The sequence below is a fragment of the Scyliorhinus canicula genome, chromosome 9 (assembly GCF_902713615.1).
Source record: "Scyliorhinus canicula chromosome 9, sScyCan1.1, whole genome shotgun sequence".
Taxonomy (NCBI): Eukaryota; Metazoa; Chordata; class Chondrichthyes; order Carcharhiniformes; family Scyliorhinidae; genus Scyliorhinus; species Scyliorhinus canicula.
The window spans coordinates 113389542-113412007 of NC_052154.1; the positions used below are offsets into that span (position 1 = coordinate 113389542).

The following is a 22466-nucleotide window of genomic DNA, read 5'->3' on the forward strand; positions in this document are numbered from 1 at the left end:
AGCTGGGGGAAGTGGGCGGATAGTATAGTTAGGAAAGTCATACAATTTTTGTGCAAGGGAGATGTCTCACGCTGCAGATAGGCAGGTTCACATTTTGGAATGATATACTGGCCCCTCTGATACAAGGTATCGGGATACAAATGGCAGTGGCTCGAAATGGCCTGGCAGGTAAACAATTTTTCATTGCTGCTGGTGTATATTCTGCAGGTGCCTCACCGAAACGACCATTATTCATGTGTGAACATTGCAAGTGTGGGTCAGAAAGATACTTGGGTCAGAAAACCATCTCAACAAATTCACTCATTCAGAAGGGCTTTTGAAAGCTAGGAGGGAGAATCCTGACCAAATTCTATCTCCTTAACCCAAAGACAAAAAACAATGACAGCGCTCCATTGAGAATAACTAAAGCAACACAGGAACAATACTGACTAAAACGGGCGGCACAGTCGCATAGTGGTTAGCACTGTGGCTTCACAGCGCCAGGGTTCCAGGTTCGATTCCCGGCTTGGATCAATGTCTATGCGGAGTCTGCATGTTCTCCCCATGTCTGCGTGGGTTTCCTCCGGGTGCTCCGGTTTCCTCCCACTAGTCCCGAAAGATGTGCTGTTAGGTGAATTGTACACTCCCTGTGTACCTGAACAGGCGCCGGAGTGTGGCAACTAGGGGACTTTCACAGTAAGTTCATTGCAGTGTTAATGTAAGCCTACTTGTAACAATAAAGATTATTATTATTATGAAACACTGGGCACTCTCTGATCTGTTCGTTTTAGTCAGTACAGTTTTTTTTAAATTTAGAGTCCCCAATTATTTTTTTCCAATTCAGGGGCAAGTCTGCGTGGCCAATCCACCTAACCTGCACATCTTTGGGTTGTGGGGTGAAACCCACACAGTCAGAGGGAATGTGCAAACTCCACACAGACAGTGACCTGGGGCCGGGATCAAACCCGTGACCTCAGCGCCGTAAGCAGCAGTGCTGCGCCACCGTGCAGCCCGTTTTAGTCAGTATTGTTCCTAGAAAGCAGTGCCAGTAGCAGAGCATGCCCTGTCTATTGAAGGTAGTATTGTTTAGTGCTACACAGTAACTCTGGTGCAGGGAAAAGTGGAATTACTATAAAGTTTCTGATTGGTTCTGTGGTGTCACTACTTTTTTTAAAATTTAGAATACCCAATAATTTTTTTCCAATTAAGGGGCAATTTAGCATAGCCAATCCACCTACCCTGCACATCTTTAGGTTGTGGGGGTGAAACCCACGCAAACACGGGGAGAATGTGCAAACTCCACAAGGACAGTGACCCAGAGCCGGGATCGAATCTGGGACCTTGGTGCCGTGTTGCAGCAGTGCTAACCACTGTGCCACCGTGCTGCCCTCGGTGGTGTCAGTTTTAACTGGGTCAGAGGTTAAGCACAATCTAGGCTGACACTGCAGTACAGCACAGATGGAGTGTTGCACCGTCAGAGTTGCTGCCCTTCAACTCGGAACGCTAAAATCAGGACCATTCAAATGGACATAGAAGACCCCACGGTATCTTGTTTTACCACAACTGATTATCTAGATAACAGTAATTCCATTGATAACTATCTCCTCTCATATTGAGGCCATAAATATGCAAAGATATCAGTTACTACTTCAGCTTTGCTTATACATTGCTATTAGATTGTGATGCTTCAGTCTATACCCTGTTGTATGAAGTAACAGGAACTTGCACGGGGCATCAGGAGCATAATATTTGATCACCATCGTTGGAGGAACTTTCTCCATCCTATATTCTTGAATTTGGCTGTTTTTATTCCACCTGCAAGCTGGAAAAATCCACTTACCAGACAAACCCAACCTGATCCCAACAGTCCTGGAGACTTAACATATATGTATTTCTGTTAGATTAAGTACAAAGCAGCAGCAAACCATACAACAGATGAGGACAACCAAGCTCATTTGATTGAAATGTATCAAAGCCTGTTCAAGGCACAGTCATACTTACTTCCTGTCAAACTCCTTGTAGGCTTCCACTAACCAAGCAAATGAAGGTTTATTTTGACTGTTGAGTCCATAGTGAAAGTATACAACTGAGTAGTCACTCTCCACATACTTGTCCAGCGTGTGCTTCAGATATCTAGTGTAGTGGACATAGGAGCAGACTCAGAATTATCAAAAGCCAGTCCTGCAAGCATATATCCCATTCATAAAATGACACACATTAATTATGTAATTAAACTGAAGGTTCAGATAAATACAACACATTATCACAAGAAATAGGAGGAATAAACCATACAGCCCATTGAGCCTGCTCCACAATTCACTACGATCATGGTTGTTCACTAGTTTTAACTCCACTTGATCCCCATACCCCAAGAGACCAAAGATCTGTCCAACTCCATCAAAAATGTACTTAGGCCACAATTATAATTTGGTCGGGTGGGCATGCGCCTGACCCGAAAGCATGTAAAATCGCATGATATGATGTTGGGTCCGTGGCCTGACTCCGGTGTGGTCTCACCAATGCCTTGTACAGTTGCACAGAACTTTTATATTCTATCCTTTAGCTATAAAGGCCAAAATTCCATTTACCTTCCTTGTTACCTGCGGTTTCTGCACGCTAGTTTTCTGCGATTCATGCACAACTCCACCCAGATGAAAATGAAATGAAAATCGCTTATTGTCACGAGTAGACTTGAATGAAGTTACTGTGAAAAGCCCCTAGTCGCCACATTCCGGCGCCTGTTCGGGGAGGCTGTTACGGGACTCGAACCGTGCTGCTGGCCTGCTTGGTCTGCTTTCAAAGCCAGTGATTTAGCCCAGTGTGCTAAACAGCCCCTAGATGCCCAGAGATGCCTCTGTACCAAAGCACTGAAGTTTCTATCATTTAGATAATAAGTTGTCTTTCCATTTTTCCAACCAAAATGGACACCTCACACATATCCAAGTTAAACTCCATCCGTCAAATTTTAGCCCATTCACCTAAACAATCCATATCCATTTGCAACATTGTTATTTCCTCATTGCAACTTACTATTCCACCTATTTTGGGGTCATCTCAAAATTTGGCTATAGTATCTCCTATCCCTACATCCGAGACATTTAATATATTTAGAATCCCCACAGTGCAAAAGGAGGCCATTTGGCCCACCGAGTCTGCACCAACCCTCTGAAAGAGCATTCTACCTAGGCCCATCTCCCACCCTATCCCCGTAACCCCACCTAACCAGGACTTCTTTGGACTGTGGAAGGAAACCGGAGGAAACTCACGCAGACCTGGAAGAGAGCCACCAAAGGCCGGGGTCCCTGGTTTAGTACGGCAGTGGTGCGAACTACTCTGCCACCATGCCACCCACTATTGTAAATAGTTGGGGGTGCGGCACCCCACCAGTTACATCTTTCCAACCAGAAAAAGGCTCATTAATTCTGACTGGGAATCAGTGGGGGATAGGATGCTAGGCGCCATGCTAGCTGGGCGGACTAGTTCACGCAAGCGCCGTGGGGGGTGAGCAGGTGGTTAGAGGGTTGACGGAGGTTGGGATTGGTGTTTTGTAGAGGGGGGGGAACGGGGGGACGGGGGGGACAGCTGACAGGAGAGGGGCTTTTGAAATGCTGTACGAGGAGGGTCAATGACGGTGGACATCTGAGGGCAGGCCTGAATGGGTTGGGAATGCAGGCAGGAGGCTGGCCCCTCTAGTGGCAGACTCCGTGGGTGGGTGGGGAGCCATTCGTTAGGATGAGTGGGAAATTGGAGGGGTTGCCGATGGTGTTGGTGAATGTTAATGGCCCAAACTGGGTCAATGTAGAGTTTATGAGATAGGTGTTGGGGAAGACCCTGGACCTGGACTCGCACCGGTTGATATTAGGGAGGATTTTAATACCGTTCTAGAGCCGAAATTGGATCGGTCGGGCCCGAGGTCAGGGAGCGTGGACCCATGGAGGTTTCATAGGCCCAGGGTGAAGGAATTCTTGTTTTTCTCCCATGTACATATGGGTGTACTCCCGGATCGACTATTTTGTGTTGGACAGGATGTTGTTGGCAGGGGTGGTCGGTGCGGAGTATTCCGCAATTGTGGTTTCGGACCATGTGCCACATTGGGTGGACTTGCAGGTGAATCGGGGGTGGGGGAGGAGTGGGGGCTGTTGGCAGATGAGGAGGTTTGTGAGCAGGTGAGGACTGCCATTCGGGGATATGTGGAGCTGTATGAGAGGTGAGGTTTCGGTCACCACATTGTGGGAAGAGTTTATTTCAATACGGGCTCACAGAGATAAGACAGAGCGGGCGGAGATAGCAAAGTTAGTGAATGAGATTTTGCAGGTAGATAGAAGGTATTCGGAGGCCTCGGCGGCGGGTTTATTGAGAGGGTAGAAACTCCAGATGGAATTTGGGCTGCTTTCCACGGGCAAGACGGCAGGGCAGTTGAGGAGAGCTAAAGGGGCGGTCTATAAATACGGGGCAAAATGGGGGTGAACGGGCTGTTTGGGGACTTTTATAAGAGATTGTATGAGTCAGAACCCCCAGCCGCTGTGGATGGAATGTGTGGAGGAGGAACTGGCGATGGGATTGGGAGCCCTCATTGGGCTGGTGGAGAGTATGGGGGCGATGCAGGGGGGCAAGACCCCAGGCCCGAACAAGTTCCCGGTGGAATTTTATCTCCCGATCTTTAGCCGAAAGGCCTTTTTAGGAGGGTGAATGCGCTGATTTTGTAAAACGTTTTCAGGAGACTTGGGGATCCTGCTGTTAAGGGCATTTAATGAGGCTAGGGAGCACAGAGTGCTCCCCCCTACGCTGTCGCAGGCTTCAATCTCCTTAATCTTAAAGAGGGACAAGGATCCGGAGCAGTGTGTGTTCTATAGGCCAAATTCATTGTTAAATGTGGACGATAGGTCGTTGGCCAAGATTTTGGCTTCAAGAATATGCGGGGGTGATAGGGGAGGACCAGACTGGGTTCGTTAAGGGGAGGCATTTGTCGTCTAACATCAGGCGCCTGTTAAATGTTATAATGATGCCCCCAGTGGATGGATGCAGTGTGGAGGTGGTGGTTGCCATGGATGCAGAGATGGCCTTCGATCGGGTGGAGTGAGACTGTGGGAGGTGCTGTGGTAGTTTGGGTTTGGGCAGGGGTTTGTGGATTGGGTCCAGCTGTTTTACCGGACACCGGTAGCGAGTGTTCAAACGAACCAGGTGAGTTCAGAATATTTCGGGCTGCATCAGGGGACGAAGCAGGGATGTCCACTCTCCCCATTTCTCTTTGCCTTGTCTATAGAGCCATTGGCAATGGCGCTAAGAGCGTCAAGGAAGTGGCAGGGGATAGTTGGTGGGGTGGGGGGGGAGAGAGAGCATAGGGTCTCATTGTATGTGGACGATCTGTTGCTCTATCAAAACCTTTGTAAGGTATTGGGGGGATTATGGGCATACCCATGGAATTTGGCTGGTTCTTAGGATATAAATTGCATATGGGGAGGAGTGAGGTTTTCCCGATCTAAGTGAGGGGGCAGGAGAAGAGACTGGGGGAGTTACCGTTCAGAGTAGTGGGGGTGGACTTTCGGCATTTGGGTATTCAGGTGGCGCGGGGGTGGGAGCAGCTGCACAAGCTGAATCTAGCTTTGTTGGTGGAATAGATGAAGGGGGATTTTAGGAGATGGGATGTGCTTCTGATGTCACTGGAGGGACGGGTGCAGTTGGTGAAGATGATGGTTCTCCCGAGGTTCTTGTTTGTGTTCCAGAATCTCCCGATCTTTAGCCCGAAGGCTTTTTTTTAAGGAGGGTGAATGCACTAATTCTGGGATTTGTTTGGGGCGCAAAGCCCCCCCCCCCCCCCCCCCCCGGGTGAAGAAGGTGCAGCTGGAGCCAGGTCAATGGGGGGCAGGTTAGCTCTTCCAAATTTAATGGATTACTACTGGGAGATGAATATAGCCATGGTTAGGAAGTGGGTGGTGGGGGCCAATGTGGGAACAGATGGAGGCAGCCTCTTGTTAGGACTCAAGCTTGGGGTCACTGTCGACAGTGCCGTACCGTTCACGCCGGCTAGGTACTCCACATGCCCAGTAGTGGTGGCGGTCGTGAGGGAGTGGGGACAATGGAGCCAGCACCCGAGGTTGGAGGGGGCCACGGTTTGGCCACTTTTCTGTGGGAATCATAGGTTTGCTCCGCGGGAGCTGGATGGGGGATTTCTGGGTGGCAACGGGCGGGGATTGAGCGGTTTAGGGATCTATTCGTTGAGGGCAGTTTCTCGAGCTTGGAGGGTTTGGTGGAGGAATTTGAGTTGCCGGTATTTGCAGAAGAGAGATTTTGTTCGGAAGCAAGTGCTGACCTTTCCCCACCTGCCGTCCCAGGGGCTGCAGGACAAGATGGTGTCAAAAACAGAGGTAGGTGAGGGTAGAGTGTCAGAAATTTACAAGGAGTTGATGGATTGGGAGGAATTCCCGATAGGGGTAGTGAAGCACAAGTGGGACGAAGAGTTGGAGAGGTGGAGGCTGGGGTGTGGAAAGAGGCTTTGAGGAGGGTGAATGCATCCTCGTCATGCGCTAGGCTCAGCCTTATTTAGTTTAAAGTGGTCCATAGGGCACATATGACTGTGGCCAGGATGAGCAGCTTTTTTGAAGGTGTGGAAGACAGATCTGGGCAGTGTGCGGGTGGGCCCGCGAATCATGTCCACATGTTTTGGGCCTATCCGATGCTTTTTTTTTGAAAAATATTTTATTGAGGCATTTATATATTTCCACATCAAACACAATCACAACCCAAAACAAGCCAAAAGGGCTGTAAATAACCAAATCAACAAAATATCTAACACCCCACCATCCCGCCTTTCGCTTCCCAACCTCCCTATTTTAGCCCGTCCCCCAACATCAAGTCAATGAACGGATGCCATCTCCGGGCAAACCCCTCCACAGACCTTCTCAAGGCGAACTTTATCTTCTCCAGCCGTACAAACTCTGCAGGGTCACTGACCCACACCCCTGGTTTTGGTGGCACCGAGTCCCGCCATTCCAATAGGATCGGTCTTCGGGCCACCAGGGAGGCAAAGGCCAAGACATTGGCCTCTCTCACCCTGTGGACCACCTTAAACTGAATAAGGCTAAGCCTAGCGCATGATGGGGATGTACAGGTCAGAGCCACCTGGGGGAAGCCGGGAGATGCAGGAATTTCTAGGTGGGCTGGAGTACCCGAGGTTAGGGGAGGGGGACAGGGCTACATTAGAGGGGGCGATAGTGGAACAGGAGATAAAAGATGTGATTGGGAGGATGCAGTCGGGGGAAGTGGGCAGGGCCGGATGGGTTTCCAGTGGAATATTATAAAAAATTCAAAGATAAGCTGGTACCGCTGATGGAGGGAATGTTTGAGGAGGCGATAGGGAAGGGGGTGTTACGACAAACTTTGGGGCAGGCATTGATTTCCCTGTTGCTTAAAAGAGATAAGGATCCGACGAAGCGTGGGTCGTATAGGCCCGTACCACAGGTCGGAATCGAGCGTATCAATAGGGGGAATACTGGAGCTGCTTTGGGTGTTTGGGTCTTTCTCGGGATACAAATTGAAGATGTGCGTGACAAGAGTGAATATTTTGTGGTGTCTCAGCTGGGGGTGGGGTCAAGGATGGGGGGGTTTCTGCCATTCAGGGACTCACTTTAGATATCTGGGGGTGCAGGTTGCTCGGGATTGGGGGGGGCTCCGTAGGTACAACATTTCTAGTTTGGTGGGGAGGGTGAAAGCTGATCTGGCAAAGTGGGATGGTCTTCCTCTGTCACTGGCGGGTCGGGTACAGGTGGTTAAAATGAACTTGTTGCCGTGATTTCTGCTTATTTTCCAATTCCTGTCTATTTTCCTGCCAAAAGCATTTTTAGAAAGATTGAAGGGATGATTACCTCATTCATATGAGGAGGGAAGGTGGCCAGAATTAGAAAGGTGCTACTACAGAGAGGAACGCAGGCAGGGGGTTTGGGTCTTCCAAACCTGATGTATTATTACTGGCCGCCGAATGTGGAGAAGGTACAGAGCTGGGTCAGAATGGAGGACAGTTTGTGTAGGGGTTCGAGATTGAAGGCACTACCAACAGCGCCGCTTCCAACGGCCCCAGGGAAATACTCAGAGTCCGATAGTAATAGCTTCATTGAAAATTTTGAGGCAGTTTCATCAGCACTTCGGGTTGGGGGCAGGGTCAAGGGAAATGCCAATTCGGGGGAACCATAGATTTGAGCCAGGGAAGTGGGATGGAAATTTTCAGAGTTGGAAGGAGAAAGCAATTAGGACACTAAAAGATTTGTTTCTCGGGGGTCAGTTTGCGGGATTGAAGGAGCTGGGAGCGAAGTATGGGCTGGAGCAGGGGGGAGATATTTAGATACATGCAGGTTCGAGACTTTGCCAGAAAGGAGATACAGAGCTTCCTGGTGGAGCCGGCCTCCACATTGCTGGAGGGGGTGCTGACGACAGGGGAACTGGAGAAGGGGGTAGTGTCAGTGGTTTGCGGGGGGGTTTTGGAAGAAGAGAAGGCACCACTAAATGGGATCAAGGCAAAGTGGGAGGAAGAGTTGAGAGAGGGTATGGAGGAGCGTTTCTGGTGTGAGGTGCTCCAGAGGGTGAACACCTCCACCTCGTGTGCGAGGTTGGGGCTGATACAGCTGAAGGTGGTATATAGGGCACACCTCACAAGGATGAGGATGAGCCAGCTCTTTGAGGGGGTAGAGGATGTGTGAGAACGTTGCGGGGGAGCCCCGCAAACCACATTCATAATATTTGGTCCTGTACAAAGCTGGAGGATTACTGGAAGGAGGTTTTTAGGGTAATCTCGAAAGTGATGCATGTGAAGCCGGGAGATGCAGGAATTTCTAGGTGGGCTGGAGTATCCGATGTTAGTGGAGGGGGACAGGGCTACATTAGAGGGGGCGATAGTGGAACAGGAGATAAAAGATGTGATTGGGAGGATCCGATGGGCCTGGCCTGTGATCGGGGCCCACCCATCAGTGGGCCAGCCTCTCGCTCCCCAGGCCTATTTTCTTATGTGCCGGCCCCTGAACTCCCACGGCATGTTGCGTCGGGGCCAGCACGTTGAGGGAGGCATGCGCGGGTTGGCGCGGCGCACAGTTCGCACCGGGATGGGAGGCTGAAGCGGCGTGAACCGCTTCAGCGCTGTGCTGGCCCTCTGTAGGGGCCAGAATCGGTATTCCCAGCAGCCCGTTCACGCCATTGTGAAACGCGATGGCGTTTCCGACGGCATGGACACTCTGCCACCGAATGGGAGAATCCCGCCCAGTGGGTGCAATTCAATGGAATTTTTCAATCTGGCATGAATATGAAGGTGAAAGTCTAGAGGATGCTGATAAATTGATAAACTTTCTCTTGGTAATGCAGCACAGTTGCTTCACAGCTCCAGGGTCCCAGGTTCGATTCCCGGCTTGGGTCACTCTCTGTGCGAAGTCTGCACATTCTCCCCGTGTCTGTGTGGGTTTCCTCCGGGTGCTCCTGTTTCCTCCCACAGTCCAAAGATGTGCAGGTTAGGTGGATTGGCAACGCTAAATTTCACTTAGTGTCCAAAAAAGGTGAGGTGGGATTACGGAGATAGGATGGAAGTTTGGGCTTAGGTAGGGTACTTTCCAAGGGCCGGTGCAGACTCGATGGCCAGCTTCTGCACTGTAAATTCAATGAATGCTTGTGTCCTTGTTTATGCTTTTATTTAAGAGAACAAAGTTTGTTATCCTTGCCACCAGCAAAGGCATCTGGACCATATGTGGAGAGATAAGTAACAACTTTGAGGTCTTTTGATAAGATCACAAAAGATTCAACAATGTGTGGCATGACATTTGGGGCACTTTCAAGGATTTGAAACTCCTTGCCATTATGCATTGAAGAGCAGGCCCCATGCATACACACTACTTGGCAAAAAGCATGGCATGAAATGGTTAATGGGATCAATAGACCGAAATAAACCATGAAGTGATCAAATCACTGGCACATACTCCGTAGAGAAACTGACTTTAAAGTAATTGGGATAGAATCAAACACACTGATACCTGTCGAAATGAGCACAATTGAAGTGACAGGGTACATTATTTGGATGAGAACAAGTAAGAGCCTGGCAGCAAGTAAACTTGGTGAGGAGTACCCACAAGATGAATACAGATGAATGGAAAGCTGGAGAATATTTTAAGTCCATGCATGATATTATTTTGAATGATATTGAGTGAGATGATCTGCAAATGGAGAGTGTCAGAGAGAAAGGGCTATCAATCCAATTATTCAGAGATCAAGTTACAATTGATTCTGGAATAAACTGGAATTTAACACAAATTATGTGAAGAGCAAACTGGAATCTAAAACTAAAACAAAGAAGTGAATTTTCTCCCTGCACAGATCACCCTACTCAAGGGCAAGGAAAAGAAAATGACCAAGAATAATAATGAGAAACGGGTGGAAGAGTAAGATCGCACCCTGTGAAAACTGGAACTATGTTATACGTTACTCACAAGTTGAAATCACATTTAATCCACATAGGAAGCAAAGAATGAAATTAATAATACACAAGTGGTCAAAGTTTGTTTGTGAGTAACAATGACGCAGGCGAAGCCACTCTAGTATCCACACTTGCAGGAAGAAACACAATAAGACAGACAGCATGAATAGAATAGAATAGAATTTACAATGCAGAAGGAGGCCAATCAGTCCATCGGGGCTGCACCGGCCCTTGGAAAGAGCCTCCCTAAGCCATCCTATCCCCGTAACCCAGTAACCTTTTTGGACACCAAGGCCAATCCACCTAACCTGTACATCTTTGGACTGTGGGAGGGAACCGGAGCACCTGGAAGAAATCCACGCAGACACGGGGAGAACGAGCCGACTCCGCATAGACAGTGACCCAAGCCGGAATCGAACCTGGGACCCTGGAGCTGTGAAGCAACTGTGCTAACCACTGTGTTACCGTGTCCCCAAACTCCAGCAGTGGAGTTATTATGTGGGGCACCAAATGCCCAGGCAATCTCAGCCTTAAGGTAGAGAAACCAATGTTAAATAATTTATTTTAGTTCAGTTAACACACAATGAGAGGGATGGTCCCACGAGTAACTGACAATTACACGTACCGGATTGCTCCAGAATCCAAAATAAGACATAAAAAGACCACAATAGGAGATATTGGGGGACTATTTGGATGTGCAAATCCGGTAGTCAATTCAGTACAATTATTCAAACTATACAGCTACTCCTCTTGGGTCTCTAGAGAAGTCGGAAAGGGGCTACAGTATGGAGCTTATGGGACCGAATACTAAGCATTATACAGAGGTACAAGCCAAAAGAAGGGCATGCAATAACTTATCCCAAGACTTGCTAGTGGGTGTTCATTCAGGATTTAAGATTCAGGACTATTCCCCCACATTTATTGGTCTCCTTGTACAAATTACATTTTCTTTACATCCACCAAGACAGACATGAAATGGTGGCCACTTGGCCAGGTGGGGGACAGAGAAAGGGGGCTGAGTTTACCGAGCCGGGTCTAAAGGACCCGTAAGGAGGATCTGACATATGTAAGCACTGCAGAATTTTTCCCGGAATCGACAACACCCCAGGGTAGGTGGTCCAACAAGTCATGCAGAGATTGCTCCATATTATGTCAGGCGCTCCAAAGAACAGACCCGTAGGACAATCACAGGTGAACCTAGTTGTCCAGACCCACCAGACTGAAACAATCATGGACAGACCATTGGTGGGATTTATTTGTTCTGGGAACGGTAGGAAATCATTTTACTAGCTGGTGGGAAATAACCAGGATAGGGATGACAATTGCCATGGGAATATTACTCTTATGGACAACCATTCTGCACTGCCTGGAATGTAAAATGCATAAGGCCACAGTAACATCCCATCATGTACCTATGGCACATTTGCAAGTGGAAAATGGGAAAGGATTAGCGGCTGGCATTTACAGCAAAGTAGTTTAGGATGCTTCCCAGTATCTGAAGGGCTGGCCAGTATTCTCAACACCATATTAGCCCGTTTGGGTAAAATCAAAGGCCAAACAGGAGGGACTGAAGAGGAAATTTTGGGCATCTTTAGATATCAGAGCGTTTTAAAACCTACAGTTCCACTATTTTACTGGAGAAGTTGAATTCTTCTATTCAGACTATGGTATTGCTATGTGTAACAGATATTACAAGGACACTGTGTCTCTGAGAAGCCAGTTTTCAGGCAGAGAAACTGCATGTTACAATTCAAGGTCTATTCTACAATGTGTGGCCCCACTAAGCCTGCTGATAGAAAAAGGGATTTAATGGCTACACCCAGATATTGGACCATCGATATCATTAATTGCAAGACAACATACGTACCTAAGTAATGATTGGATAGTTTAATTAAGCATGCGGACTATTAATGTGATTGGTTAAGTATTCTCATGCTGTAACCTTAATCGACAATCATGACTGGATATAGATAACTAACAACAAATGATTGGTATATGCTAACGTCTTGTAATCGAATCTCAAAGTATAACTGTCTGTATAATTCTTGAATCAGGGCTTTTTAGTGTCCTAATTAGAATGCCTATAGCCCTCGCTATAGCTTAGAAATAAAGACTAGTTTTTAACTCCAAGTACCTTCGTCTGGTCTTTCATGAGAAAGGGTGAAGTAGACTTCAGTAAAATAGCTGTATAATTTTCTCTCAACACTAGTAATGTGTTTATTTTTTACCGTGAAAACAAATACAAAATATTTGTTCAATGTATCTGTCCATAGAATCCCTACAGTACAGAAGGAGGCCATTCAGCCCACTGAGTCAGCAGCGAGCCTCTGAAAGAGCACCTTACCTAGGCCCACCCCCCTGGCCTACCCCCTTAACCTCATCTAACGTGCACATCTTTGGACTGTGGAAGGAATCCGGAGCACCCGGAGGAAATCAATGCAGACATAGGGAGAACGTGCAGACTCTACAGACAGCCACCAAGGTCGGAATTGGACCCGGGTCCCTGGCGCTGTGAGACAGCAGTGCTAACCACTGTTATTTAAACAATATTGGTCACCGTAGCAGTGAGCGGAATTCTCATGTATTGGCTAGGTTTAAGGTCCTGCATGAAATATTTTTTGGACAGCTTCGATATAGCCCTCACGGCATGGGTACCACAGCACCAAACCTGCCTCCAACTGACACCAAATTGGCAACTCGAAAGGGGCCTATGGATGGCTGGTGTGAAAGATAGCTTCCGTACTAATGAAACAACTCTCCTGAAGATAGTTGAGGTACGTTGTTGGATCATAATAGAAATATCTGAACTGCTATATTAGCCTGGGGAATACTTAATGTCGACAGTCTGTACCCAAAACGTATAGTTTTCTATGCCCCCAGTATTATCAATGCTTCAACAAGAAGAAGCAAAATTGAGGAGCAGTTTGTGTCCATCTGAATTCAGTTCAAACAAAAACCTGCACTTCTTCCTGAATAATGGTGATTAAAGATGAATGTGGTTATGATGAGGCAGTCACAGGATCAAGCAGCCCATGAGCATAATTAGGTTAACCCTTGCAGCAGGTTTAACAACGGACAAAGGAAATGCTGGCAGAGTCAGAAGCTCTGGATTGCTGGGCTGGTCAGCACAACAATATCAAATCCATTGCATACCCACAAGTTCCACATTATTTCTCTCTGTTGGCTTGTGATGAGGGCTGAGTGTCATGGGCACTCAATCAGTCATTCTCCACAGGTGAACCGAAGATGGGTGAGGTGTTTGGCCATGGGGGCTTCACAGTTCAAGGTACCCAGGTCCAAAAACACTTCAATGGACAGTAGAGAACAGCAAGAATCCTGCCAAGATATGCCCGATCCTAGGAGAGCTGAGGATAATGACAGTATCTCCCCCACCCCACTTGCTAATTAATTGATCTTGTGCTGGTTTTAATTTAATTGTGGGAAGTTCTTCCAACAGTGAATTTCATCAAAATTGAATTTGACCTTTGAAAATTCTACTTGCTGCTCCATTAATTCTTGGCCATAATGCTCTTTCAAAAGAACTGGCTGTGACTTGCACAAATCCATGCACAAATTCAACTTTACAATCAGGTGCTTCAACATGCAGAGAGCAGACTAGGCTGTTGATACTGGATGAAGAATGCTCTAGCTCTGTTAAGATTCTCCCTCCTGATTGCATCATACCTTTCGAACAAAATAAGGAGGGAAAAGAGTCAAGATGTACTCAAAGGACCATTCAAGTTGCACTTTTAGGGCCCGGAGTTTTACAAGACTAAAGGACAATGCATGTCTTTTAGAAAACTCACTTAAGCAGTAGGGAGTGGTCCAACTGGTAACTGGGAGGCATCCGACAGGCGCTGAACACTATCACTTTTCTGCCAAAGTTGTCATCGCCTGTAGGAATAGACATGATTAGTCAGTTCATTTAACTCTCCCCAGTAAACCTGTCAGAGTGGAGGCAGGAAGCAAATCTTTAAAATTCACACATCAAAACAGAAAATTCTGGAAATACACAGCTCCATAAATCAGTTTTCCTTTTTTCTCACATTCAAATATCATCAAAAGAGTTTCTTAATGCCTTGGTTAATTAATAAATCTCTCAAAATCAGAGACCTGCTTATTTGGACCCAACCAACTCTTACCTCTATGTCCTAGTATCCTGACTCCACCCATGTGCTGCGACCCTTCCTCACACACATCCCATCAGCTCTCCGGCACTGTAGTGCCCTAGATGCAGCTGCTCCACTGCCCACAACTTTAGGGGCATTAATACAAGAGCTCACTGCATGCAAAAGCCATGTTTGTCTGTGGAAAACTGCACAGGAACAATGGAAAATTGTTTCATTTTGATGTGTCAGCAAATATGTGAATGGGACAATCACATGGAGTAGCTGAGGCAATGATACATTTAAGGGGAAGCAAGCTAAGCAGGAGGGAGAATGGTGCAGAAGGATATATTGAAGGGGTTAAATGAAATAGGTTGAGAGGAGGCTTCTGTACAGCTTATACAGCGATAAAGACCAATTGGACCCAATGGCCTGTTTTTGTCTTGTACAATCTATGTAATCTTTTGCAAATATTTGAAAATATTTTCCCTCACACAAAACCTAAAGCTCCAGACGAAAGCAAATGCAGTATGCTGACTCGACACAAGCAATTCAGCAAATTACTGGTCAGTTCCACAACACTTCCTCAATGAAAGAAGCAATGTTTTCATGAACTTTGAATCTGGGGCTCTTGTGGTGTAAAAACTGCCATAAAAGGGAACAGCCCTTTTAGACCATCAATCAGGCACAACACACATTGGGCTAAGACTCAACCTGTGTTTCATCACATGGTGTAAAATGGGTGTGACCAGGTGGGAGACAATGTGCACACAACATCAGAAGATCAGAAACTCTATCAGTGTAGATTACTCAACAACAAGGTAGAAGGAGCCTCTCTCTCAGCAGTAGCATTCCAGTAAAATCAGAAAGGTTTGAATCTCACTCCAGATTGCATAGGCAATGGTAGTCCACTCCAACTTGGAATTATAGGGTGATATCCAATGAGATATCAGTATCTAGTGAATGCTGGTGGGACACATTCCTTTCACTGTACGGGTTCAGAGTCAGGACACACTCCTTTCACAGTATGGGTTCAGAGTCAATCAAACCCTCCTGCCAAAAAGGACAATTGTAGATGGTTACAGCCATGGAAGCAATGTCATGTTACTGGCTGTGCAAACTGCTAATCAAGCTCCAAGTCCTTTCATGGCTTCACATTATTCTACAAGGGGGAAAGCATGAAGCAATGGGAACAACTAGCTTAATCAGGAGACACCACAAACGTGGTGATGGTTTCTGCCGCATCAAACACCTCACTAACTAAATAAATATTTGGAGAGTGGTAATGGATACCCTTGGTTTACGAGCAACAAAACAGATTTCCACATCCCCGGTCTGGGCACACTCAGGGATAAATTGGAGCATCAGAAGAGAGACAGATTCTCTAAGAAGGTTGCATAGTTTTGATAGAGAGGATGCACAGAGAGTGTTTCCCTTTGCGAGGAAAGCATAACTAGAGGCCATCCGTTAATAAGACCATAAGACATAGGAGCAGAATTAGTCCACTCGGCCCATCGAGTCTGCTCCGCCATTCAATCATGGCTGATATGTTTCTCATCTTCATAACCCTTCTCCCCATAACCCCTGAACCCCTTACTGATCAAAAACCTATCTATCTCTGTCTTAAAGATAAAGATAAAGTTAAGATAATCACCAAGGAATCCATTAGGGAACTTAAGATCTGTTTAAGGGGAACGTAGACAAGCCTTTAAGTGAGAAAGGAATAGATTGTTACGATGATAGATTTGGATAAGAAAAGAAGGGAGGAGACTGGAGTGGAGCATAAACAGCAGCATGAACTGGTTGGGCCAAATCGTCTGTCCGTGAATATACATGTATATATAGTACACACACACTATAATATAATTTTAATATATTTTTGCTATGTAATCCTATGTAGAAGAGACAAGAAGTAATTTTAAGAATTCATTTTCCATAGGTCGAAACAACTGGAGGAAGAACTCACAGCAAATAATATTCCATCATTTTAATACTGCAGGTCTGACAGGCACAAGGAGTTACATCAAAAATGTCTCATTTGGAGTTGTCCTCTTCCTTATCCTCCTCCCTAATTCCATTCGAAGCAATAACAAATAGATGGTAATTACAGTTCAGAATAATTTCATAGACCTACCTGCTACCTCCACAATTTGGCGTCTTGCAATGTCATAGTATGGATCGTCCCACTTCAAATCGGAGGGAGGATCAACAATTTCTGGTGAGTATTCTTCTTTGCCTAGTTAAAAATAAGAGAACATTTAGTGTCCATACATGCTAATCATATTTCTATCTGCTTAATTTTCCACTTCCCCCATAAATTTAGACAGGGTAGATATTTTATTATGATGTGTTAGAAGATATGTTCCACATGGAGCAAAGTGTAGGTAGGTGCTAAGTAAACTCAGGGTGAATCCAACTATCAACTTAAAAAAGCTGAAAAATCTATATTAAGTGCAGAATCCCTTGGCTTTTTTCTCAATATTATTCTCTTTAAAGTTTGAATTTGAAAGATAGTACCCAATTATTCTTTTTCTAATTAAGGGGCAATTTAGTGTGGCCAATCCACCTACCCTACACACCTTTGTGTTGTGAGTGGTGAGATCCACGCAGACACGGGGAAAATGTGAAAACTCCACACGGACAGTGGGGCCGGGATTGAACCCGGGCCCTCGGTGCCGTGAGGCAGCAGTGCTAACCACTGCAACACAGTGCCACCTGAAAATGTGTCAAATTATTGGACCAGGTTTCCCAAAGCCTGCAGCAGCGCATGTTGAAGGGTCTGCCATTGTGCCCTTTAGGACTCATCAGAGGTCTTGCATTTGTACAAGCACTGTAATTGCCCAGGATGTTTAAGGTTCCAACATGCTGATGTACACTGTCCAGGACACACTGCGAATGCCCCTTACACAGATCTTAGGTTGGGAGACTTGGGCTACATACACATTAGCCACACCCATCCGACTGTCCAGCCCCACTGTCCGACTGCAATCTTTTTTTTAAATTTAGAGTATCCAATTCTTTTTTTCCAATTAAGGGGCAATTTAGTGTGGCCAATTCACGTATCCTGCACATCTTTGGGTTGTGGGGGTGAGACCCACGCAGACACGGGGAGCTTGTGCAAACTCCACACAGACAGTGACCCGGAGCCGATATCGAACCTTGGTCCTCAGCGCCGGTCCAACTGCAATTTTGATATTTTTTTCAAAATCAGTTTGTCAGCTGAAAAAGGATAATATCTGCACCTACTTCCTCAGCAGGTGCACATGTCTCAGTGTGTAGCAGTATGATTCTCAATGCAAAAATCATCATAATAATCTTTTATTATTGTCACAAGTAGACACAGATTAACACTGCAATGAAGTTACTGTGACAAACGCTGCACCTGCTCGGTACACGGAGGGAGAATTCAGAATGTCCAAGTTACCTAACAGCTCGTCTTTCAGGACTTTTGGGAGGAAACCGGAGCACCCAGAGAAAACCCACACAGACTCCTCACAGTGACGCAAGCCAGGAATTGAACCTGGGACCCTGGTGCTGTGAAGCAACAGTGATAACCACTGTGCTACCGTGCCGCACAACCCAAGTGTATTTCCTCAACTTAGAACAGTATTTAAATTACTGATTCGTCCCAAATGATTTCACAATAAACTGGAATATGAATTTTGTAACCCGAGGTATATTGTGATGAACGCTCTTTTAATTATTTATTTTTTATTTCAAACATGGTGGGACAGGCGGAGATAAAGAAATACACTAATTCACCCATACACACTTACAGAAGGGCGATTACAAAACCTGCCTTTTTGTTTCTGTAAGAATTTGCAAACAGCCATTATATTAGAGATTTATGAATCACATAAATCAATAAATCTTGGTGCAAATTTCTAAAGGAAGGCTTTGGGAAAAGAGCGGGCAGTTAACCAATTGGATAGCTCTTTCAACAAGCTGAATAGTCGCCTCTGCTGCAGGATTCTACAAATGGCTGTTTATAAATTCTCTTGAATAAAGAAAAAGAAGGTAGTTGTGATAATCACAGCAAAACAGAAATGATTTATATTCAAGAAATGAAAAAGATCACTGAGCAGAGTTCTCTCAAACTTGTTACCAAACTCTTTCATTACTCACGCTCAGAATTAAGGTGATGCCAGCAGTGGAGGGTGGGGCGTGTGAGCAGAGATGGCGGGAGGTGATCTTACCATTAATAATAGCTGCAGGTCAGGTTAAAAACACAAAGCAACTGAACTGAAGGCAACTCAAGGGGCATGTCATCATGTGAGGGGATGTGGCATCATTGGAATTACATCTTTACCACTGGGGTTCACTATTCACCTCATCGATGATTCCTAGTTGCAAATTCAGTAAGGACATTCTTTAAAATGCAGTCAGTGGCATAAGCCGCAGCTTTACTGGTCAGCACAGACATGATGGGCTGCGTCATAATTTTTCTATGGTTCTATCCAGGTCAAGAAACGGAATTTCATGGTCCTCTCACGGTGGAAGCAGGCGCTAGAAAATGCAGTGAGCCGTTCAAAAGTCCATCGGCTTTGTTGGGACTGGATGATCGCACTGATGAGAGGGGCTGTAAAGTTCCACATACAGTGTCTCAATGTTGGATGCCCTTTTGGTCTTTTCCTGACTTTTTGATTAACATTCATATTGACTGTAAATGTCAGTACAGCAAGTCCTAAAAATAACTCCCAACCTTTATTCTCCACAAGGTAACGAGTCTTATTACCTCTGCTTACTAGCAACCATCTGTACTGTGCTGTAGGTACGCTTGGAGTCCTGAAGCCAGTCAGTGGAGATTTGCAGGACAAATGGAAAACAGCCGAATTCAATCTGACTTTCATCCAGCATAACAGATTTGGGTGCCACACAAGAGCCTCATCTCCATCTTACTTGCAGGGTGCTCAGAAGCAGTTGGATTACTGACTGTGATCAGTTAACTTGAACCTTACATTGAGCTGCCTGATGGCTCAGTGTTCTCCTGAACTGTGCCCTTAGCCCAGTGGGGAATAAAGAGGAACTCCAGCCTTCCTGTTATTCATCAAAACCACACTTTGAGTGCCACAGCAATCATGTAGCCTACCTTGCCCAGAAAAGTTGAAATGAATACCTTCACGTGCCTCCATAGCCACAATCAAAGTCACTTCTGGTGTGGTTCCGCAAAACAGCTGATCTTCAGAGGCCTTAATATTGTTTCATGTACAAAGCTAAAATTTTGTAACTGGATTCTCACAAGGCATCAATTAAACTAGTCTAAATGACTTTTCTTACCTAGTTTATCCTTAGATGAGAAGAATTTGCGCAGTAAGGACCAACATATACAGTCAAACGGCATTCTACTGTGAGCAGGTGGTAGCTCAGGGTGACTGAGTCAGAATGGGATTGGTCATCAAGGTTGACTAACAACCCAAGGAGCCAATCAGGGATGGATACACACTGGTGATGTCACAATAGACAACATCCTCCTCTCTGCTCTTCTGACCCAAAGGCCAAAAGTATTCATCTGGAGTGAGAATCGATGCAAACAAACTCAAATGGAAGATTATAGACATTCTATCAGTTTTAGAGGCTGTAAGATAATTTAGGAAGGCAAAATTAAAGACAAAATTCAATTTTACAATTTTGGCAAATGCCAATTGGTCATCCTGATTCACAAGTTAATTGGGTGCAAACGCTGAAGCAATCAAAAGGAATTTCCACTAGGATCCATAATTTCTTCAACATTCTTAATAAGAAGCCTTACACGTTGCTTTATTAAGAGTTGAAGTGAAACATGGATTAAATTGAACAAAAATCTGTGAAGACTTAGGAAATTGCTCCAAAACTCGCATTAACAGTCACGCATTTGATGATTGCTATGTTTTCTTGCTGCGAATGTTAAATCTATTGAATTCATTGTTCCCAATTATAATATGTGCATTTCCTTTCATTTACTTTATCAACTGGTATGCCAGCACTCAATGGCACTTAATCAAACCATACCTAGCAGCTTCAGGAGTCTGTGTTGAGAATACAGGCTGACATGGGAGAGCAAGAATACTTTACAGTGGAAATTTCTTCTTGCTACCCTCCATGGTGCAATGATTCTTTAAACAGCACGCCTCAAAATGTTTTCTCATCAATTAATTCTCTCCCTTGTTTCATTACTTCTGTTGGAGGTACTGACTCTTGCTTATGAACAGTCCCATTATTGTTTTTTTTATTTGTATTGGTGGGAAAGCAGCATGTCAGGGATGAACCCATTCAACAGCTAACGCAGTGTGTATGATTGTGATGCCCTAAGAATGGATCTCTCGGTCAGAAGTTCAGTCTGTGGGCGAAGGTGACTTGGGTGGCCACAGTTCCTCACATTCCACATCAACCATAAGGTGCACGATCGAGAGGTGAGGCTGTCGTCAATTTGCAGGGTGTGGAGTGTGTAGGAACTTGAAGATTTCAGAAGCATGCATGAGGTTTTTTTTTTTTTTGAGGTCCCTTATCAGTGGGAGTGCTTTGTTAGCCCTCAGCCAGTGGTGTTCTTTGAGGAAGATGTTTTTCCTGCGGGTTTCAGACAGTTCAGTATGTGCTAGCGCAGGAAGTCACTAGAGCTGGGTTGGTCTCAATATCGCAGAAATAATTCTCATGACTTCCCAGAGGTGGATATCTATCAGGTTTGTATCGTGGCTCTTGAACCAAGTTGTGCAGAACTCTGCTGTTGGGTGGGCCAGGGCGAGTGAAGCAGTGCTCAAGCGTGTTGGCTCTGCTGCCTCAGATGGGATCCGTCAGTTTCTGTACGAGATTGCCTTCGCTCATTCAAGCTAAAGGGAGTTAAAACTCCTACTCTGCCTATGAGCAACTGAGTAACAATCACACCAGCGGCAAAGATTCAACGCGGATGCCATCGCTTCACAGCTCCTAAGAAATTGGTCAGCAAGGAAGACTAATGAGGAGATGGTAGTGTAGTGGTAATCCAGAAGCTCAGGCTAATGCTCTGGGGACACGGGTTTAAATCCCCAACGGCAGCTGGTGGGATTTAAATTCAATTAATAAATCTGGAATTTGGAAGCACTGAGAAATAGAAGTGATCCGTCGGCGAGGCCAGTTTATGGCTCGCCATAATAATAATAAGAATCTTTATTATTGTCACAAGTAGGCTTACATTAACACTGCAACAAAGTTACCGTGAAAACCAGATGAATGTAAGGAGAAAGGCAGCAGCCTGGACAAGAGATTGTACGAGGTGCGAAAGAGGAAAAGATGGCGGAGAGTTCTGGGCGTCGTTGATGCCCAGCGTTAAACTGAGCACCTGGTAGACTTTTTGAAATGTATTCTATTCCAAACGTATATGAAAAGTTACAACACAAACAATTCGGGAAACAAACTTCCCAACACACAACTAGACAGTTTGTACAAGTGTCCCCACCCTGCACACTCGCCCTCGGTGCCACATGTAACAGGGCGCACCCATACCACAGACTTCGGCCCAAACTCAAACCTTCCCAGGACCTCAAAACACCACTCCACCCAGTCAAACGCCTTCTCTCCGTCCATGGGCACCACTACCTCCGGTACATGGGCTCCTGGTGAGGCCATAATCACATTTAACAGCCTCCTTATATTACTAGAAAGCTGCCTACCCTTTACGAAGCCTGTTTGGTCCTCTGCAACCAACCACGGGACACAACCTTCCATTCTTCCCACCACCAACTTTTTTTTTGTAAAACATTTTATTAAGGTATTTCTAATTTTATAATAATAACAGTAAACAGTATAAAAACAAATATAAACATAGTGCATAAACCATCTCCATTCCGAATAAATCCCACCTACCCTAAACAGAAAATAGCCTAACTTCCTCCACCCCCCTTTTTCCTATTACCTCTGCTGACAGTTAGTTTTCTCCAAAGAAGTTGGAAAACGGCTGCCACCTCCGGACGAACCCTAGCATTGTC

The 22466-nt window shown here is 45.7% G+C and overlaps 1 protein-coding gene across 4 annotated transcripts in view; it reads right to left on the reverse strand.

Moving 5' to 3' along the window:
* Window positions 1–22466, reverse strand: part of arhgap1 (Rho GTPase activating protein 1) — an 88857-nt gene that overhangs the window by 30346 nt on the left and 36045 nt on the right. For 2 of the 4 annotated variants that reach the window (XM_038807419.1, XM_038807418.1), the window contains exons 3-5: window positions 16664–16765; window positions 14230–14317; window positions 1981–2112 (exon numbers count right to left, since the gene is read on the reverse strand). In XM_038807419.1, the coding sequence (XP_038663347.1) occupies window positions 1981–2112; window positions 14230–14317; window positions 16664–16765 (322 nt within the window). Of the gene's footprint in view, window positions 1–1980; window positions 2113–14229; window positions 14318–16663; window positions 16766–19618; window positions 19719–19806; window positions 19897–22466 lie in introns of those variants that run through there. The other 2 variants (XM_038807420.1, XM_038807421.1) reach the window with 2 other exon arrangements.